Raw genomic sequence first — 23,200 nt, 5'->3', positions numbered from 1 at the left:
CATTAACTCTGTTTTCTCCTTCATAGATGCTGCCAGACCTGTTGAGCTTTTCCAGCAACTTTGTTTTTGTTCCTGTTTTACAGCATCTCAAGTTCTTTTGGTTTTTACTTGTGAAGAGGCAGTTGTTATCAACAAGATGTGGTTTATTGCATGATAATTGCAACTGTTGCAGTTGTATCAATGAGTCCAAATGACCCAATAAACTCTCTTCAGTGTCAATATCAGTGAAAAACATTTTTCCCCATTCAGTATAGTTACAACTTTCCAACTTGCAGGCAGTATAAAACAAAATTCTCTTGCCAATATCGCTAATCTCAACAGATGCTATGTTCTGTTCAGATTTTGCCAAGAGTCTAGAGAGCTATATGAAATGTTTTATCCGTTGTCCTTTGACCTTGTTCCACAAACATTCAGTCACCAGATGTTCATTGTTCCATTATGATGCAGTCTTCTTGGACCAGTTGCTTTTTGCTTTAACTAGTTTAACTGCCTCTGACATTTAAGTAGATTGAGATCAAAACATGCATCAATGCTTAAGAGTGAGAATTCATGACTGTCAAGTGCTTATTTGTTATCTGCTATCCCATATGTGCCTTTTAATCTTCATTTCTATACCTCCTAAACATGTAGTTACACTGTTATAGCTGCAAATAGTGTTTCTTCAACCACAGTAATATATAATTGATATAGTTGATATTATATTGATATTTACCATTGTATCAACTTTAAAATCAAGGAGATGTCCATTGACTAAATATCCTCTTGTCAAAAGGTTAGTTATAGGTTGCCTATTCCCCCTAGAAATATCTTGAGCTTTAATTCTATTGTAGCCTGTCCTACCTCATGAAAATGTAAGTAACTATTTGACAACTTCTTGCTACGTGCCAGTGTCCTAATTTGGCATATTTTTGGCAAGCGATCTACGGTTTTACCAACAAACCTTTATTTTTAAACACTGGACACTGCTCTTGCCTTTGAGGTTTCCTTGCCTCACAGCTCTGATAATGACTGTTGGCATCTGATGTCTGTTCTACCTGCTGTACTGGCTTCTGATACATATCTTTAGAGGTTTTTAAAGTTAAGAATAGAATGGATTGATCTGTCTGTTTCCACACATCATCTTCACATACCTTCTGTATGGGTTACTCTTGAGTCAGTTCTTCTTTTGACTATAATAAATTTAACAAAAAAAATTGAAATTCCACCAACAATTCTGTTTCTTGTGAATTCTAGCTTTAAATCTGCATTGTCACAATTTTACACAAATCTGTGCTGACCAATAATGAAATTATCTATGAATTGTCCTGAACAATGAACTCTTTTACTAAATCTTCCTCTTCAAAGAATTTTATTTGTTCTGAGGTTAAAAGCTTTCAGTACTTGATCAAAGATATGTATTGCTTCTTTTATACTTTGGTAAATTATAACATCATTAGATATGGGTTTCAATTGAATATGAAGCATATTTACTTGTTCAGCTTTTGATTTAGCATCTACTGTGTAGCAATTCTGAGTCTTAAGAATTGATTCTTTTCAAGATGTCAATTCTACATTTTATTTGGCACATGTCTGAAAATAAAACTTCCTCGTGATAGTAGTTTTGCAGCTATGTCTTCCTATTGTGTTTCAGTATTTGCTTTAAAGTTTTATAAGTTGCACAGTGGCTAAGCAGTTAGCACTGCTACCTCACACTGCCAGGGACCTGGGTTCTATTCCAGCTTTCGGTGACCATCTATGTGGAGTTTGCACATTCTCCCCATGTCTGTGCAGGTTTCTTCCTACAGTCCCAAGGTGTGCTGCTTAGGTGGACTGGCCTTGCTGTAGTGCCCGGGGATGTGCAGGCAAGGTTGATTAGCTGTAGGAATTGGGAGAATCTGCATGGGATGCCCTTCATTAGGGTTGATGCAGGGTGAATGGCCTCTATTTGCATTCTAGAGATTCAATGGTTTTAATTTTGCAGTACAACAATGCTGTTACAATGCTACGGTATTGGAACCTGTTCCCACCATTCATGTCAAAATGGAGAATTGCTACCTTTTGTGTGTGAAACCTTTCTCACAGCTTCTCCAGACAAATCCCACTAATTGCAACCTTAACAGCTTTGTCAAACAGATCCCACTCCTGTCGGTCCTTTGAGATTACTGGGTTTTTGTTCAGGATTCCTACTGTCTGCAGCTCTAAATAATAATCCCTGTGGTTTGTGTGACTTTTTGTCTGCAGTATGAATAAATGCTTCCCACTTTTACTGTGGATTAGGTAAAGGATCTCCCATCTTGGCTGTGGCATCAATAATCTCCTAAATTCCTCCTTCAATTAGGCATTCTCTTTGTGGGCTTCAAAATTGCCTTTTTAATGCTTTAAATCTGACTTTATGCCCTTCCCAGGTCCTCAATCTCATTTTAACTTACTTTTGTAGCCTCTTATTTCTCATACAGCAGCCTTTCCTTGTGATGCCAACTTACTATGATGACAATGATCAATGAAGGCTGTAAATAAATGCCTCACTTCCAGCTTTCCCAGCCTGTAAGCTGCACCTTTTCCAAAAATTTTGCCTTCACCACCAGGGATTTTGACTTTACTTACGGAGCCTCTGATACAAGTTTGCATTTTGACTAAACCTCAACTGAGTATCACTCTTACAGATCACTGGCAGCCAGTGCAATCTGAAACTGCCTTGTGATGATAAATATTCCAGCTCCCGAGAGTTCTGAACACCCTCCTGCAGCAGCACTTATCTGAACAACACTGAAATGCATTTGACTGCAGATTCTGCCACAAGGTCCTCTTGCACAGGGTTTACAATGTTCAGCTGTTCCACCTGTTGATATCAGTACAAGCAACCTCCGTAAAGCTTCCATTGATACCAACATGTAGAATGTAGCTCAGTGGAATCTGCACCAATTGCCACAATGTTGTATAATAATTTCCTACTGCTGCCCATCATAACATATGAGCTATCTGACACAGTTGCTGTAAACATCTTCCTCACTGGTAGTGATCTACCTGTTGGTCTAATATGCTATAGCAAAACCACCTTGGCAGTCTAACAAGAAGAGGTTGTTATCTTAAACAAGATATAGTTTATTGCACAGTAGCAGCCAGGTAACATTGATATTATATGTATTTTTATGGAGACTTATGTGGAAAATCCTGAAGATAGTTCTTACTCCTCTGAGGTCTTAAGCTATTATTCACCAAAGTCAATAAAATATCATCATAGTGAGTGGTGCTTACAGCAATTCTTCACCATTAACCTCTTCAAACACTTACACACTAATACAATGCACAGCAGTACCTTCTCCACATCCTAACTGTGCTCAAACTAAAACAAAATACTATAGACACTGGAAATGTAAAATAAAAACAAAATGTGCTAGAGAAACTCAGGTCTGACAGCACCTGTGGAAAGGGGAACAGAGTTAACATTTTGCATCCAATACCTCAAAAGAAGTCCTTGGACTTGAAAGTTAAGTCTGTTTTCCCTCCTCAGATGCTGGTTGATCAACTGTGCCCATGTCAGTCATGTTGCCTCCTACCTTTTGCAGGTAGCAGCCAATTAGGAGGTCACCTCTACATTTCATATTCAATTAGGAACTGCACAGCATAGGGCAAGGCCAAACAGAACAGCCAAAGAGAAGTCAGCAATCCCACTGAGAATGGTGCTTGCTGCACACATAAATGACATTACAACCAACACCCAGGTGAGGTTCCCCAATTTATTACACTCCCTGGTAGCATACCCCATGTTGTTGTGCTCCAGCATTGATATCGCTCACCTTTTTTCACCAAACCCCTCGTGTGGTCACAACAAAGTTAACCAAAAAGGTGACCCCTCCCCTATGAATGCCTTTCTATCAGATCTAATGATTTTATTTTTAAAAGGAACAAATTTAAACAGGCTATCTCAAAGTAAAAGAAGGGTGACTTTTTCATTATTAAACATAAGAAGTAATAAAGCAACTCAAACACACAGATTAGAAAGGAGAAAAAAATCCTAAAAGAAAAGATAAAAGTTAGAAGGTGTCTGTGAAGAGTAGATAGTGGAACCTTGCAGCTATTACATTGTATGATTCTGATGTCCTTGATGTTGGTAGTTGAATTGTCATTTTCAAAATTCTTAGCTTTGCAGGTTAATTGAAATTATTTTTGTCCTGTTGCCCTTTTTGACAGCGATTTGTTTGTTGACAGATTTCTAATACTCAGAGCGAGAGAATTTCTTTTCTTTTTACCTGGAATGTAAGGATGTCTAACGGCTGTCCTCAAGCTTTGCTGTTCACTGCAAACCACTCCACACTAGCTCTCAAAGCCTACTAACAAACCCCTTTTCATGTATCTTCCGGGAAAAGTAAAACACAGTTCAACTTATCCATGAGTAACGTGGGGCTCTGATCTATCAGCATGACAGCTGAGAGGGTTGACAAAATGAAGTGGTGATACTGATGCTACAGAAGACCATGGCCTAATTCCCACCATTAGACATTTGATCTTCTTGCAGGTGAACCATTTGCAAATGAAAGTATTCCCAGCAGGCGGCCTGTGAAAAATGATTTGACTCTTTTACTGTACCCTCAGCATATGCTTGGCTTATTACAATGACCATTAAACTGTTTTTGCCTCATCTGAACTGCAGAAGGGGCCAATGCGACAATTGGAAAATAAGGCTACAAATGGGTAGATGTTGCCAATGGGAGCACTCCTCTGGGAAATGGATGCTGTGGTGAGACCAATTCCAGAGGATGATCCAACATCTTTCTTTCAGAGTATCCCCAATCCTCTAACCCCAACCCCAACTCCAAAGCGATCTCACAGGGTCTGGGAAAATCCCAGCCAGCATTTCCACATGTGGGGAAGAACAGAACTAGGGACCATCAATATAAGATAACCAGCAAAAAACAAAACAGGATTCAGAAGTAACCTCAATGTAAAGAATGGTGAGAATATGAAACCTGCTACTGTAGGTAATAGTATTGACATATTTAAGGGGAGAGGGTTGACAAAGAAAGGAATGGAAGCTGATACTGAGGAAAGACAGAAGGATGCTCAAGAACAACATGAACACCAGCACAGGTACTTTGGGACAAATGGCCTGCTTTTGTGTTGTATATCTCTCCAAAACTATGTGTCCTCATTAGCTTGGAACTCTTCCTAATAAGAATGATATAGAATAAGATTTATTAGACAAGTCTTGTACTAGTGTTATACAGTCAGAGAGTCACAGAGATATACAGCACAGAAACAGACCCCTTGGTATAACTTATCCATGCCAAACAAATATCCTAAATTAATCTAGTCCTATTGGCCAGCATTTGGCCCACATTCCTCAAAACCCTTCCTATTTATATACCCATCTAGATGCCTTTTTAATGCCCTAATTGTACCACTTCCTCTGGTAGCTCATTTCATACACACACCAACCTCTATGTGAAAAAGTTGTCCCTTAGGTCCCTTTTAAATCTTTCTCCTCTCACCTTAAACCTATGTTCTCTAGTTTTGGACTCCCCACTCCAGGGAAATAACCCTTTCCAGTTAGCCTATCAATGCCCCTCATGATTTTATAAACCTCTATAAGGTCACCCCTCAGCATCCGATGCTCCAGGGAAAATAGCCCCAGCCTATTCAGCCTCTTCTTATAGCTCAAACCCTCCAACCCTGGCAACATCCTTGTAAATCTTTTCTGAGCCCTTTCCAGCTTTCAGAACATCCTTCCTATAGTAGGGAGACTAGAATTACACACAGTATTCCATTAGTAGCCTAATCAATGTCCTGTACAGCTGCATGTGACTTCCCAACTCCAACGCTCAGTGCACTGACCAACAAAGGCAAGCATACCAAACACTTTCTTCCCTATCTTATCTTACGTAGGAACATCCATACAGTCACTCTGTACACATCCACAGGCACACTGTAATTATTAAAGCGCAAAAATATGCACTGCAATACACAAGTTTTGAATGCATTTGTGGTCAAACATCCTTCGCAGAGTCCAGCAGATGAGACAATGATTGGAATGTAATCTAATACCTTGACTTACCATTGTTACACTGTATAGCTAGGTTAGCATGGCTGCAACAGTCAAAACAGCAGTCTTTTGCTCGACCCCGATTCTTTATCTGAATTGTTACGGATCTTCCTGCTGTGAAGGCTTCAAAGGCAACCACTGTTTCGGACTCCTCCAGCAGGTAAACAAACACGCCTAAGAGAAAGCAGTACGTGGAACGAATGATTATATGCTAATAGCTGTACTGCAACATCAGTCATATTTCAGGTCATAAGGAACTGGGCTCTGAGTGAAGCAGGTTCCAGTGAAGTCCAGCTCAAACTGACCTCTGTAAAAGTGTGAATAGTTAATGTATTCTCATCACTTTGCCCTAGTATGGTGCGCAGTCCTCATGTCTGTCAGCCTCCCAGAACCTGCTTGTGATATTTACATTCAGTAACAGGGGCAGTGGGTGATGTATGAGAGATGCCAGCTAATACTGATAAAGGGAGGGACTGAACCTTGCCCCAGCTGAACACACACAAGAACAATACTCACAGCGGTAATCAGACCAGCTTACCATCACCAGATCACTATGACAGCCAACTGGAAGTGCACAAAACAATGACAAACTCTTACCTTCATTCAAACTCCTGGACCACATGGAAAGCATTGACTGCAGTACATGCTGGAGAAACTGACATCATTTGGGGCAGGGTCACCTCCAAATTGGCTCAGAAAGCAGGGAGGCCATTGTTCTCCTATTTAAAATCAGCAACTGCACCGATAATACTTAAGACAGCAAGTGTTAGAGTCATAGAGCAAAACAGCATGGAAACAGGCCCTTCGGCCCAAACGAGTCCATGCTGACCATGGTGTCCACTCAGCTAGTTCCAATTGCCCGTATTTGGTTCATATCCTTTTAAAACCTTCCTATCCATTTACCTATCCAAATGTCTTTTAAATGTTGCTGTTGTACCTGCCTCAACAAATTTCTCTGTCAGCCCATTCCATACATGCACCACACTCTGCATGAAAAAGTTGCCCTGATCTTCCTTAAATCTTACCCCTCTCACCTTAAACCTATGACTTCTAGCTTTCAAGTCCTCATTCCTGGGAAAAAGACTACGTGCATTCATTCTATCTGTACTCCTCATGATTTTAAACACCTCAATAAGGTCACCCCTCATTGTCCTACATTCCAAGGAATAACGTCCTATCCTGGTCAAACTCTCCCTATAATTCAGACCTGCTGGTCCTGGCAACATCCTTATCAATGTTCTTTGCACACTTTTCAGTTTAACTGGGTCTTTCCTATAACAGGGTGACACAATATGTCAAGTGCGACCTCACCAATGACTTATACAAGTGTAACATAACATCCCAACTTCGATACTCAATACTTCAACCGATGAAGGCCAACATGCCAAATGCCTTTTTCACCTCCTTGTCTACCTGTGACATCATTTTCAATGAACTATTTACTTGTACTCCTAGATTCCTCTGTTCCACAACACTTCTTAGAACCTTATCATTTACTGTATAAGCCCAACCTTAGTTTGACTTTCCAAAGTGCAATGCTTCACACTTATCTGTATTGAACTATATTTGCCAATCCACAGCCCACTTCCCTATTTGATTGAGATTCCTCTGTAATTTTTGATAACCTTCCTTGCTATCAACGTTACCTCCTAATTTTGTATCATCCGCAAACTTCCTAATCATGCCTCGTACATTCACATCTAGATCATTTATAAAAATAACAAAGGCACTCATACCGACCCCTGTGGCACACCACGAGTCACAGGCCTCCAGTCTGAGAAATAACCCTCAACCATCACCCTTTGCTTCCTACCATTGAGCTAATTTTGAATCCAATTTGCTAGCTCTTCCTGGATCCTATGCGAACCAACTTTCATGACTAGCCTGCATGCAGGACCTTGTCAAAGGCCTTACTAAAGTCCACACAGGCAATATCTGCTGCCCTACCCTCATCCATCCTCTTGGTTACCTCTTTGAAAAACTCTAAAAGATTTGTCAGACATGGCTTCCCACACAAAAAAAACATGCTGACTAGCCCTCATCAGACCTTGATTATCAAAATGTTGGTTGATCTTGTCTCTCAGTGTCCTCTCCAATAACTTACCTACCACTGATGTCAGGATCACTGGCCTGTAGTTCCCTGATTGTCTTTGCTACCTTCGATTTTTTCCCTAGCCTCCCACAACATCTGAGGATGGACTTGATCAGGCCCAGGGGATTTATCCACTGTAATGCGCTTTAAGGCTGAAAACATAACAGCATAAGAACCAGGAGCAGGAGTAGGTCACTTGATGCTTTGAGCCTGCTCCGCCATTCAATAAGATCATGGTTAATCTTTTTATGGCCTCAGCTCCACTAACCCACCACTTCACCATAGCCTTTAATTCTTTTACTATTCAAAAAATGATCTACCTTAGCTTTAAAAACAATGAGGAAGCATCAACTACTTCACTGGGCAGGCAATTCCACAGATTCACAGGCCTTTGGGTGAAGAGGTTCCTCCTCAATTCAGTCCTAAAACTGCTCCCCATCATTTTGAGACTCTGTCCTCTTGTTCTCATTTCACCTGTCAGTGGAAACAATCTCCCTGCTTCTTTCTTACTTATTCCCTTCATAATTTTAAATGTTTCTGTAAGATCCCCCTGATTCTTCTAAATTCCAATGAAAATATTCCCAGTCTATTCAGCCTCTCCTCAGAAGCCAATCCTCTTAATTCTGGAATCAACTGAGTGAATCTCCTCTGCGCACCCTCCAGCACCATCCTTTTTCAAGTAAGGGGAACAAAACTGTACACAGTACTCCAGGTGTGGCCTCACCCTCACCCAACACAGCTGCAACGTAAACTCCCTGCTTCGAAACTCAATTGTTCTAGCAATGAAGGACAAAATTCTATTTGCCTTCTTAATTGCCTGCTGTATCTGCAAACCAACCTTCTGTGATTCATGGACAAGAACACCCAGGTCCCTTCGCACAGCAGCATACTGCACTTTTTTCAATCAATTAAAATTCCTTTTACTGTAGTTTCTACCAAAATTGAATTTCTACCAAAACATCTCCTCTCTAGGAATATGGATGCAGCATCCCCACTTGTTTCCCTATATTTCCTTAGCATCCATAATTCTCGCCTCAGTAAGCACTCATTAAAAATCTTCCCCATCTCCTGTGGCTCCACACATGGATGGCCATTCTGATCTTTATGGGGACCTATTTTCTCCCTAGCCACCCTTTTACTCATAATATAACTATAGAACCTCTTAGGATTATCTTTAACCTTATCTGCCAGATCCATCTCATACCCTCTTTCTGCTCTTCTGATTTCCCTCTTTTTATTGTCACCTATATCCACTTCAGCCCAATAGCTTAAACCCAAAGTATGTCTTCTTCTTTTTCCAGACCAGAGCCTTAATGTCTCTGGTCAGCCAGGGATCCCTAAAACTGCCAGCTTTTCCCTTCACCCTAACAGGGACATCCTGTCCCTAGACTCTTGATAGCACATTTTTAAAATCCTTGTATTTGCCAGTTGTTCCTTTTCCTTCAAACAGACTCAGCCAATTGACTGCTGCTAGATCTTGCCTCATGACCCCAAAATTGGCCCTGCTCCAGTTCAGCACCTTAACCTGTCGACCTGTCCACCTTACTCCATAGCTATGTTAAAACTAAGAGAGTTATAGTCGCTAGACCCAAAGTGCTCTCCGACTGACACTTCAGTCACTTGCCTGACCTTGTTTCTTAAGGGGAGGTCCAATATTGCACCTTCCTGAGTAGGGCCCTCTACATATTGATTTAGGAAACTTTCTTGGACACATTTGACAAAGTCCACCTAATCCAAGCCTTTTACACTCTGGGTGGCCCAGTCAATATAGGGGAACTTAAAATCTCCAAACATTTTTTCTGAAGAAGGGTCCTGACCCGAAATGGCAACTTTCCTACTCCTCTGCCTGGCCTGCTGTGTTCCTCCAGCTCCATAGTGTGTTATCTTTGACTCCAGCATCGGCAGTTCTTACTATCTTCAACCAATACTATTCTGTTATTCTTACAGGCATCTGCATTCTCTCTACACATTTGCTCCTCTAGTACCTGCTGGCTATTTGGGGGTCTCTAATACAGTCCCAACAGAGTGACCATCCCCTCCTTGTTTATACGTTCTAACCATTTGGTCTCATTTGATGAACCCTTAAGAATATCCTCTCTAAGCACTGTTGTTATGTCCTCCCTTAGCAAAAGGGCAACTCATCCTCCTCACTAACTTGTATTTTTGTCACACCTGTAGCTTCTGTATCCTGGAACATTTTTCTGCCAGTCCTGTCCTTCTCTCAGCCATCTTTCTGTTAGGGCTATAATATTCCAGTCCCCAGGGCCAATCCATGCTCTGAGCTCAACCGCCCTACCAATCAGGCCTGTGCATTGAAATAAATGTGCTTTAAATCAGAAGTCTCTTCCCTCCCGTTACTGCGCTAGCTGTCAATGGCTAATGCATTTTCCCCTGACATCTCGAGGGCCCCTCTCTTATTCAGAGGCCCAATCCCCTGTCAAACTAGCTTAAACCCTCCTGGGTAACAGTTCAACCCCAGAAGAGATGCCGACGATCCAAGAACTGAAAACTCTGCCCCTTACACCAGCTCCTCAGCCCCACATTCATCTGGCCTATCTTTCTATTTCTGTCCTCACTGGCGCAATGGACTGAGAATAATCAGGAGATCACTGCCCTTAGGGTCCTGCTTTTTAACTTTTTATCTAGCTCCCTATAGCTCATTTCACAGGATTCCATCCCTTTATCTACCTATGCCATTTGTACTGATGTGCACGATGACCTTTGGCTGTTCACCCTCCCCTTTCAGAATGTTCTGCAACCACTCAGAGACTCCCTGACCCTGGCACCCAGAAGACAACACACCTGGTGTCTCTTCTGTGGCCACAGAATTTCCTGTCTATGCCTCTCACAATGGAGTCTCCTATCAGAATCGCTCTGTCTGACTGCACCCTTTCCCTCTGAGCCTCAGGGATGGGCACAGTGCCACTGACCTGACTGGTGCTTCTAGACCCTGAAAGACCATTTCCCACAACAGTATCTAAAGCAGTATACCTGTTATTGAGGAGAATGGTCACAGGGAAACCCTGCACTATCTGCCTTCCCCCTTTACCTGTTCTGGTGATCACCCAGCTACCTACAGCCTGCACCTTAGGAGTGCTCACTTCATTATAGCTCTTATCAATGATGTTCTTTGCATCCTGGATGATCCTGAGTGCATCCAGCTCCAGTTTCCCTAGCACAGTCTGTCAGGAGTTGCAGCCAGGTGCGCTTCCCACAGATGTAGCCACCAGGGACACTGGAAGTCTCCCTGATCTCCCACATCCTGCAAGAGGAGCATGCCACTGCCCTAACTGTCATCCCCATTGTTTTCAGTCTAGACTGAAAGAAAGTAGAGATAAAGAGCCCTTACCTGTACTTCTGCTCAGCCTCCTCACACTGAAACATCTCAAGCAAAGGCCTCAAGACTCTAACACTGGCTGCTCTCTTAATGACTGCACCCTTGTACACATTTACTTTGCCATTCAGCCTCCTCACAGAGCCCTTTTCCTTGCGGCAAGTGAGGAAGGAGGGTGGGAAACACCAATATTGTGTTTCAGGTTTAAGCACACCTTGACACCAGGTTCTGCCTGACCTGCTGTACAGTTGTGATGACTGTGGCAATGTGTCCCAGAATTTCGCTGTGATGACCCTCAGCCTGATTCACTGCCCTGCTTCGCCGTCTCCTCCTAAAGGTCATAAAGTTCTCAAAGCCTTCAATTCCTACTTCTATTTTCAAAGAGAGTGTCCCATAAACCAGGTAAAAAATGGCATTAATACCCAATGTTCTGCATCAAAAAGTTATTCCTATGCTAATAATCTCTACTGGGTCCCAGCCAAATGTGAGAGCCCTACAACAAATCAGAGTGAAAAGGCATAAAGACACTGCCATTCATTATCATTACTCCATGCCTGGACTGTAGCAGGGAAAGACCCTCACCCAGCAACAAACTCAAACTGTCACTTCTACAGGGGGGTTATGCTATGGCAGAAGAGTTCCAACACCAACTCAAAGATTTAAAGGGGCACCCATTACATTGATCAGAGTCCATGAGATGGAGGGTGAACATGAAGTGCCCTTCCTGGATGAGATCACAAAGTCGAAGCAGAATTTTTGGCATGTTGACATTATGTAACATCTCTCATATTGGATACTGGAGCAGGAGCGCTAAGTGTCCCCAACACAGTACAGTGGCTGAAGAGAGATCAGAGATAATAGGAACTTCAGATGCTGGAGAATCCAAGATAACAAAGTGTGGAGCTGGATGAACACAGCAGGCCAAGCAGCATCTCAGGAGCACAAAAGCTCACGTTTCCAGCCTCAACCCTTTGGTTTTCTCCAGACATCAACTATATGACTTCTTAGTGGAGGGGGGATCTAACTGAATGTGTGGGAATGTTGACTGTTAGAATTCAATGTATTGAAGTGAAATTACAGAACTCCACTCAAAATCAGCAGTGCTTATTTTTGAGCCAGAGAACTTGCTCAAACTTACAATGGGTCTGTAAGGTGGAGGAACTAAACAATGGGGACAAATGGAAATATTCAGGTGAGAATTTCCAAAACTATTTACTGGTCTGGGGAGCTGCAAATTTCTCACCATGTTACATTAAGGCCAGATGCCAAAAGGTAAGTTTGTTCATTTCACAAACATTTCCATACCTGTACCAGAAGAAGGGAGAAAGGACGTTAAATCCATGCTACACCAAGGGGTTATGTCACTTGTAACAAAAACATTCTTTGCTTGTGGCTCGCACTGTTTTATGCAGTGCAGAGTATATCCAAGGTAAACAGCATTTTTTTGCAGATACATTTTCCCACATTTCCACAGGGAAACCTATACGAAACAATGTACGTTTTGTGGAGGATGTCGAGTCATGCACTTCCTTGACTGCCAAGCCCTTACTGGCCACAACCCAGAAACTGGAGGAAATTTGAACGGCCCAGCAAGCTGATGCTAAGTGTGCACAGTCGCACGTTTTTTTTTAATTACACAATGGACAGCGCATGTTCCTAGCAATTGTATTCAGTAAGAGTGCTTCTAACAACATAGCTTCCTCAACTCTTGTTGGTCAAGACTTGTTGGTCAACCACAAAAGATTTGTAATTCCCTAAAATATCAAGAACTGCGTGAGCGACAATTTCAATGGAAATTTGCAAGTGGTTAAAAGTACATTGGTTCTGGAGAACGAACTCGTGATCTAATATGTTTTAAATTTTATGCATCACAAAACCGATAAGAACTAGAAGCTGGAGGAGGCCATCTGGCCCCTTGAACCTGCCCCACCATTTAATCAGATCATGGTTGATCTTTTTGAGACTCAGCTCCACTTACCTGTCAACTCACCATAACCCTTAATTCCTTTACTGTTCAAAAATCTATTTAGCCTTGCCTTAAAAACATTCAACGAGGTAGCTTCACCCGCTTCACTGGGCAGGGAATTCCACAGATTCACAACTCTTTGGGTGAAGAAGTTCCTCCTAACCTCAGTCCTACATCTGCTTTCCTTGATTTTGAGGCAATGCCCTCTAGCCCTAGTTTCATCTGCTAACGGAAACAACCTCTCTGCCTCCACCTTATCTATTCTCTTCATAATCTTATATGTTTCTATAAGATCTTCCCTCATTCTTCTGAATTCCAATGAGCATAATCCCAGTCTACTCAGTCTCTCCTCATAAACCAACACTCTCAACTCTGGAATCAACCGAGTGAATCTCCTCTGCACCCTCTCCAGTGCTAGTATATCTCTTCTCAAGTTAGGAGACCAAAACTGCACACAGTACTCCAGGTGTGGCCTCACCAGGACCCTATACAGCTGCAGCATAGCCTCCCTGTTTTTAAACTCCATCCCTCTGGCAATGACAGACAAAATTCCATTTGCCTTTTTAATTACCTGCTGCACCTGCAATCCCACCTTCAGCGATTCATGCACAAGGACACCCAAGTCCCTCTGCACAGCAGCATGCTGCAATTTTTTACCATTTAAAATATAGTCCGTTTTGCTGTTATTCCTACCAAAATGGATGGCCTCACAGTTATTAACATTGTACTCCATCTGCCAGACCTTTGCCCGCTCACTTAGACTATCTCTATCCCTCTGTAGACTTTCAGTGTCTTCTGCACACTTTGCTCTACGACTCACCTTAGTGTCATCTGCAAATTTTGACACACCACACTTAGTCCCCAACTCCAAATCCTCTATGTAAGTAGTCTGGGATAACAATTACTTTCTGGTCTCACAAACTTTGGTAGTTCATTTAATTCATTATTATTCAGTAGAATTGGATTGACACAAAGACTTTTGCAAATCAGGCTGCACAGCCAGGTCAATCATATGCAGGATGGACAAACTGGTAGAGGTGATTCTGGTATCTGATCAGTGGGGGCTGGAAGCAACTTCCTTACAAGATTAAGTTCCCCTGACATCTCCCACTTAGTTCTAAATTCCTTCAGATATGGTTCTCCTTGATCTCGCCACTCATCAATGTCACCCAGACTCTTCTTAATCTCTCTCACTCTTGGGTATCAACTCCTGTGCCTCACCTGATCTCTCTGTCATCTCTCTCTCTCTCTGGGTCCATCTCACCCTTGTTCTTACCCCCACCTCCACACACAATCTCTCTGTAGCTTTTCCCTTAATTCATGCTTTTTCTTCTCTTCACTCTACATTCTCTGTCTCCTGATATCTTGGCAGTGGAAGAGCAGGAGATGGAAGTCAAAGAGGAAGAGTCTGCAGTGGCAGAAGAGGAAGTCATAGTGTGGAGGAGGAGGTGAAAAGAGTATGAGGAACAGGAGAATGAGGTGAGGAGCGTGTGGGTGTCGAGGTAGCAGAGGAACAGGAGGAGGTAAACAAGAGTGAGTAGATTTGAGGGCACAGCAGGACGTTGAGGAGGTACAGGAGAAGGAAGATATTGAGGTGGTGGAGTGGTTTGATGTGGTAGAGGATCAGGAGGAGGCCAATGTCATGCAGGAGTGGGAGGAGGCTGAGGTTGGGCAAAAAGTAGATGAAGGCTGAATCAGCACAGGAACAGGACAAGATTGAGATAGCAAAGGACAAGATTGAAGTGGCATAGCAAGAGTCAATGGTGCAGAAGATATGAGTTGACCAAATCATTACTTGCTACTTTTGCAGGGCTCATTAGGGAGCACCGCAAAACTGAATGCCCGCAATCAGTGAGTCATGAGCTCAAGCATACCATTACAAGCTAATGCACAAATGCATGATGATCACTTGAAATCGTGCACAATTAGGATCACATACCAGGAGGAATGCAGCTGATTAAAAACTGATGATGATCTGGATTCAGATTTCTTTTTGGGCTCTTTTCATTTTTATGGTTTTCTTTGTTTAATGGTCCTTCGTCATATTTATGGTCAGTGTTGGTTTTGTGGATCTCATCATTTTTATTGTATATCATACTTACACCTATTTGATACAGTTTGTATAGTTTTTATAATTCTCATTTTTGCAATTTTTTGTTTTAAAAGTTTGTTGATTTAGATCTTGGAGAGTGGAAAGTTTTTGCACTAAAAGGAAAATTCTTCATTGCTATTAATTTCCTTACTGTGCTTTTGCTGTTGTCTTTTCTCAATGCCTAGGTAGTTGGTTGCATTACATGTCAATTGATGCCTTTGAGAGTTTTGACGATGCCTTTGAAGCTTTGAAAGCTTCTCAACACCTTCCAAAGTTTTCATGTTTCAATGTTAATGACAGTTTATTGGGTGTCCAGCCAGCAATGTGAAATGTCACTCAAAGATATCAAGCATGTACATTTGATACCTATGCTACTGATAATGGCAGGAAAAACAAAAATAAATTCTGGTTGGGATTCCTTACACAATTATTAAATAGGATCATAGGGAACCACCAAATATGCCCTTGTTATCATCTGCGCCATGGGGAACACCTCAGGCTGGATCTTTTTATATTCAAGACTCAAATATTCCACATCATAATGAATTATTACCCTCGTTGAATGCCTACATGGCCCTACCTCAGTAACAGTTATTGCAATGTTCAAGTTAATTATTGTGAAACATGTACATAATAACAGTATGCAGTTTGTAAATGACTGTTTCAATTGCTTCACTGAGAGCTCTAGTCTTCTCCATGTTACCAGTTCACCTAGGTCTTGCAGATCACTCAGAAGAGCTAAATTGGGCTCTGCGTGACAAAAAGAAAAATGATGACAACTGTTCAGCACCTGTCAAATTATCAATTTGCGCCACTGCAGAACGGTCTTGAAGGACTGGAGTTCATGTACTGAGCACCTGGCTATTCTAATTGCCCTTCAACCAGTGGCAATTGCAAAGTTGCAGAATAAAGAGGACCACCACATGACAACCAGATCATGAGTTACATTTGTGACCGCAAAGCACAAGCCCAACCAGCACTTCAACTGAGGCTTACTGTGGTTCAGTGACCAGAAACAATAAGGTCAGGTTTGGAGCCAAGAAATTCATTAGTTGGTTAGAGGCAGGGCTTAGTTTTGCCTGAAGTAAGGCAATTTGTTCCTCCACAATACAGAATGTAAGGTACAAGTTGTGAGTCATTAGAGCTGAATAAAATCATAATAATTAATTTGAGGTCAATTGAAAGAGTTACTTTCATATTGCTTCAGTTTCACAGCAACTGCTGCATTACCAACTGGTGGAAAATCTACTTACAAAAGACTGCAAGTGCTTCGTTGGACAGTCTGGGGACTTTTAAAATTTGTTTTAAACTACTTGATAAATGATATGATCTGACTTAGATTTTTGGCTTTTATCAAAATTTAATCAGATTATAGGCAACAGTGAGTGATGCAAAATGCATTTGTGCAAGAATTTGTATGCAGAACTCCGATATTCCTTATCAAGGAGCAACACAGAGCTAGTATAATACTCCTCACATACTGTCCAATCAGCTGAGTATTTCTGTATTTCAAGTTCACTGACTCAGAATCATTTTGAGGAGGTTTTATATATAAATATTTGTAGCCATTTTGCACATTAGCAAACTCCACAAACAGCAAAGAGATAATGAACAGATGATTTATTTTGGTGATTTTGATTGACTCATAAATATTGGCAAACATACAGGGGACAGCACACATTATCGGGGTCGTACCATCAATGTTTTTAATGGCCAACTCAGAGAAGAGACAGTGTTTTAGTTAAAAATCTCATTCAAAAGAAAACAGATAGAATCTTGCAGAGGCAAATGGGGTCGTGGCCATGGGCCAATGTTGAAGAGTGGCCTTCATGTAAATAGGCTCTGTGATCAGCTGTGAGAATAAGGCTAGGAATCTGAGACAGAATCACAGAGTTATAGAGTGGGAAATCTAAGGAAGACATAGCCATGCATCAGTGTTGGTGGAGTGAGGGGTCACCACGGATAAAGAGAGTGGGGATCAGGGGCATGCAGTAGAATAAGATGCTGAGGAGCTAGGGTTTGGGATATGTAAGGATCAGGAGTCAACATCAGGGGTCCAGGTATTGCAAGTTGAAGATTACTAAGGTTCCAGGACTGGGGGTGAGGGTTTGGGGACAGAAATCCGCAAGAGTGTGTGTGAATGCTGGGAATGGGGGATATCAGGGGTTGGAACCAAGAATGATGGCAAGGAACAAGTGTGCTGTTCACATCACCAGCTTCTTTGTTGGGCTCAGTAGACAGTTTGTAGGTTTGGTTACCCTGAGTGGGAACTGTCTCAGTGCAAAATAAATCATGGAGAGGGGTTTAAATATCCGTGTTGATGTAAAGGCATGCCTAAAATATTTTGAATTCTAGAAAAATATCTCAAGGAACTCCATGCAAGCCAGAGAAAGTAGACAGCATTAGAAAACATTTGATCAATTTTGCGGGTTTTAAGGAATACCTGAAAAGATTAAAGGAAATTGGAGAGACAGAGAGCAGGGGCAACATAAGGAAGCAGAATCTCAGGGGCTAAAGGAACAAGTACGAATGACGGAAAGTTTATTCATGGTATTCAGTTAATTGATGAACATTAAGCCAGTTTTTGTAAATAAATAAAAATAAAACACAGTAAATGTTGTAAATCTGAAACAGAGATAATACTGGAGAAACCCAACAGGTATGAGTTGTACTCGACTCAAGATGTTCATTCTGTTTCTCTTGCCACTTTAGATAAATAGTTCCTCAATCAAACTCTCAAGTGTATTGTTACTCAAATTTTGATAAAGGTCAATTATTTACATTTTGGAAAACATTCTTCAGAGGAGGTCTTGTGATGTACTGTTAACATCTGTGCAAAAGAGGCAGAAACTCTGGGTTTGAGTCACTCGCAAGCATCTGAAGGCCAGAAAAAGATAAACATCAACCTGTAAATTATAGAATCACAGGACTTTACAGTACAGAAAAGGCCATTCGACCCATCGTGTCAATACTGGCTCCTGTAAGAGCGACCCAACTAATCCCTTTCCCCAGTCCTGATTCTGCAGCTCTCTAAAATCATCACCTTCAAATATATATCCTGCCTTTTTTTGAAACCTCCGATGGAATCTACCTCCATCACTCTCCCAGGCAATGCACTCAAACAACAAAGTGGGATTGAAAGTTGCTAAGTCCTGTGGACCTGATATTCTACACTCCAGAGTGTTGAAGTAGGTGACTGCAGAGTTAGACCATCTTCCAAAATTCCATAGATTCTGGGATGATTCCTATAGATTGAAAAGTAGCAAATGACACCTTACCAATGGAAGTACATCTGTTCATTTTATCAAAGTGGATGTATCGAAGGGGGCAGCATGGTAGCTCAGTGGGTGGCACTGCCACCTCACAGTACCAGGGACCTGGGTTTGATTCCATCCTCGGGTGGCTGTCCGTGTGGAGTTTGCACATTCTCCCCGTGTTGGTGTGGGTTTCCTCCCACAGTCCAAAAATGTGCTGGCTAAGAGGATTGGCCATGCTAAATTGCCTAGAGTGTCCAGGGATGTGCAGGCTAGACGGATTGACCATGGGAAATACAGGGTTACAGGTATGGGGTGGGTCTGGGTGGGATGCTCTTCTGAGGGTTGGTATGGTCTTGGGCTGAACGCCATCATTCCATACTGTAGGGATTCTTTGATAACCTTACGTTTTTCCACATTATATGTCATCTGCCATGTTCTTGCTCAGTCACTAAGTCTGTCAAAATTCTCCTGATGAAGCATCTTTCTCACAACACATATTCCTGCTTAGCTTTGCACTATCTACAATTCTGGAAAGATTACATTTGGTCCGCACAACCAAGTCATTTATATAATGTGAATAGCTGCGACTTAAGTACAGATCCTTGTGGTACTGCACTAGTTACAGCCTGCCAATGTGGGAATGACCCATTTATTCCTACTCTCTGCTTTTTGTGTTTTAGCTGATTTTAGTCCATACCAGCATCTCGCCTCCTTTCACCTGTACATTAATTCTTCTGACCAACTTTCTGTAGACTTTACCAAAAATCTTCTGAAATATCCAATATGTTACGTCTATCAACAATTTTGTTAGTAGCATCCCCAAAAGTACAACAAATACGTCAAACATGATTTTCCATTTCCAAATCCATGCTGACTGTGCTCAATTAGTTCATTATTATCCGCATGAATGTTTATCACTTATTTTATAAAATATTCCAGCATTTTCCTGAGTACTGATATAAGGCTAACAGGTTGAAGGTTGTCCAGAAAGTAGTTAGAAAGCCTCTCTTTTATCCAGCTTCCCTTACAAGTAACCATCTTTTGTATCTAGTATATAGTGAAGATTTAGGACAGGGTAATGAACATAATATAAGATAACATGGTGTAGAGCTGGATGAACACAGCAGGTCAAGCAGCATCTGAGGAGCAGGAAAGCTGACCCTTCTTCAGAAGAAGGTCTAGGCCCGCAACTCCACCCCCCTCCCCCCGCCCCCCGCCACCGAGAAAGTCCTGGATCGTGTCTCCCGCATTTTCCACAACTCATCCCTCACACCCTCTCCCTGCAATAACAACCAAAACAGAATCCCCCTCATCTGCACGTACCAGCCTAGCAAGATCCAGAACGAATCATCCTCCGACACTTCCGTCATTGCAATCTGACCCCACCAACAAAGACATTTTTCCCTCCCCACCCTTATCTGCTTTCCGGAGGGACCACTCTCTCCATGACTTCATTGTCTACTCCACATTCGCCTCCAGTCCCACCACACAGCACTTTTCCCTGCAACCGCAGTAAGTGCGACACCTGCCCCTACACCTCATCCCCCTCACCCCATCTCAGGCCCCAAGAAGACTTTCCACCTCAAGCAGATGTTCACCTGCACATCTGCTAATGTGGTATACTGTATCTGTTGATCCCGTTGTGGACAAGCGGAGGCTTAGGGACCACTTTGCAGAACACCTACGCTTGGTTTGCAGTAAACAACTGCACCGCCCAGTCATGAACCATTTCAACTCCCCCTCCCATTCCTCAGACGACATGTCCATCCTGGGCCTCCTGCAGTGCCACAACAATGCCACCCGAAGGTTGCAGGAACAGCAACTCATATTCCGCTTGGGAACCCTTCAGCCCAATGGTATCAATGTGGACTTCATAAGCTTCAAAATCTCCCCTCCCCTTACCACATCCCAAAGCCAGCCCAGCTTGACCCCGCCTCCCTAACCTGTCTTTCCTCCAACATATGCCCTCCTCCCATCTCAAGCCTCACCCCCATCTCCTACCTACTAACCTCATCCCACCCCCTTGACCTGTCTGTCCTCCCTGGACTGACCTATCTCCTCCCTATCTCCCCACATACACTCACCTTTACTGGCTCCATCCAAGCCTCTTTGATCTGTCTCCACTCCACCTGTCTTCTCCTCTATCCATCTTCTATCCACCTCTCCCCTCTCTCCCTATTTATTTCAGAACCCCCTTGTCCTCCCCGATTTCTGAAGAAGGATCGAGGCCTGAAACATCAGCTTTCCTGCTCCTCTGATGCTGCTTGGCCTGCTGTGTTCATCCAGCTCTACACCTTGTTATCTCAGATTCTCCAGCATCTGCAGTTCCTACTATCTCTGAAATAAAAGTAATATCTCCATATTTGCACATGACACAAAGCTGGGTGGGAGGACGAACTGCGAGGAGCATGAAGAGATGCTTCACTGTGATTTGGACAAGCTGGGTGAGTGGGTTAATGCAAGGCAGATGCAGTATAATATACATAAATGAGAGGTTATCCACTTTGGTAGCAAAAGAGGAAGGAAGATTATTATCTGAATACCTATAAATTGAGAGGGGAATGTGCAACAATACCTGGGTATCCTTGTACATCAGTTGCTGAAGGCAAACAGGTGTAGCGGGCAGTAAAGAAGGCAGACTGTATGTTGATCTTCAAAACAAGAGGAAATATTGTCTTGCTGCAATTCTACAGGGCCTGAGTGAGACCACACCTGGAATACTGTGTGCAGTTTTGTTCTCCTTATCAGGGGAAGGATGTTCTTGCTATTGGTGGAGTGCAGTGAAGGTTTACCAGACTGATTACAGGGATGGCAGGACTGACATACAAGGTCAGGTTGAATTATTTAGAATTATATTCGCTAGAGTTGAAAAGAATAAGGAGGGAATTTCATAAAGCCAATAAAATTCTCACAAAACTTGACAGGGTAGATGCAGGAAGGATGTTCCCAATGTAAAACTAGGGGTCACAGTCTAAGGTTATGAAGAAAACCATTTAGGACTGAGCTGATTTCTTCACCCAGAGCATGGTGAGCCTATGGAATTTGCTATCACAGAAAGCAGTCAAGGCTAAAACATTTATGACTTCAAGAAGGAGACTTGATGCTTGAGGAATCAAAGGGTATGGAGGAAAAGTGGGAACGGGTTATTGAACTGGATAATCAGATATGAGAACAAATTTCTCCACTGTCAAGAGAAGTGTCCTCACTGTCAAAGTTCATGTACTGACTACAATCCTGCCAATAACTGGGTCATCTTTTCGTGTAACAGGATATGTGGTCTGATACAATAAAGTCACAGATTGATCAACTGACTCTTTTTCACCCTAGCCCCTAATTTTGAACACAATATTGTTCAGAAGTTATATTCACTTAGGTTTCCAAGCATTCTTTCAAGATTTCTGCAGTCAGTTGGCCCTATTTTTCAGTGAAGTTCAGGGTGAACACATCTTGAAACAATCTCTTCCCAACACTGACTGATAAGAGACTACTCTTAGCTGCTGTGGCTTATTAAGCAGATGGATCACTATTTTGTTACTTTGCCACTGCACGTAGAATAACTGCCTGTTTTGTTTCATATCGCATGTATTAGGAAGAAAAGTTTCAGCCATTGTGTCTTATTCAGTTTTTCAGATTTGGTTTATTTTGTTTTCTTTTTCAGTATCATTCAGTGGCCTGTAGCAGCTTTCATAGTACTGAACATTCTGTGTCTTTCTATCAGTAGCTGAACTCTTTCACAGCTCTTCAGTGCTCAATCTCAAATCCACTTCTGTCACCATGATCTATGTTCACCAGAGAGTGGTCTGGTCTGCACTGTGTCTTGACTGAACTGTTTATAAAATGGCTGCCTTTGGGATGAATATCTCATGGTAGGAGTCACATAACTAAGGCAGAACAGGAGGGACACCTGTACATGATTGCATTTCAATCCAAAAGTAGAACTAATGTCACACTTATTACATGTTTGCTTAGGTGATGGTTCAATACATAGCCCATCAGAAATGGCACTATACTTACAGATATATAAGTTGAGGGTCACATATTGTTAAAACAGTTCAGATGAATGCACATGGTAATAAGCTCAGAATCATTCTTCCCCAGGAGCTGGGGCAGGTTAAGAGTTCACGATAAGGTAAGAACTCTTTGAATAAGTTAAAAAGGACTTGAGTTTGATTTCTTTCTGACTTTAGCTTTTTGTAGCTCCTATATGGCAGCTAATGATCTCAGGCAAGGAGGCTCATATGCACAACGTGCATTCCAAATTCCACATGTAGCCCACCCATTATTAACTCTGATCGGCAAATATCTCAACCGAACTTTGTCCTTGAAGTTGATGCAGACAAAGCTGGAATGCAGGATAGTGGGGGGTTGGCATTTTATTACTGCCAGGAGCAAAATATGTCCCCAGCTAATTCACTCATGAAAGATGAAATCACAAACTGT

At 42.1% G+C, this 23,200-nt stretch overlaps 1 protein-coding gene across 4 annotated transcripts in view; it reads right to left on the bottom strand.

Annotated features, from left to right (window-relative positions):
• vwa5b2 (von Willebrand factor A domain containing 5B2) overlaps window positions 1–23,200 on the bottom strand; it is a 119,880-nt gene that overhangs the window by 79,203 nt on the left and 17,477 nt on the right. For all 4 annotated transcript variants that reach the window (XM_059651141.1, XM_059651140.1, XM_059651143.1 and 1 more), the window contains exon 3: window positions 6,032–6,193. In XM_059651141.1, coding sequence (XP_059507124.1) covers window positions 6,032–6,193 — 162 coding nt within the window. The remainder of the gene's footprint in view (window positions 1–6,031; window positions 6,194–23,200) is intronic.

This window comes from Stegostoma tigrinum, chromosome 14 (assembly GCF_030684315.1).
Source record: "Stegostoma tigrinum isolate sSteTig4 chromosome 14, sSteTig4.hap1, whole genome shotgun sequence".
In the NCBI taxonomy this organism is placed as follows: Eukaryota; Metazoa; Chordata; class Chondrichthyes; order Orectolobiformes; family Stegostomatidae; genus Stegostoma; species Stegostoma tigrinum.
Note: the sequence above shows the minus strand (reverse complement) of the source record. Positions and strands in the feature narration are given on the sequence as shown.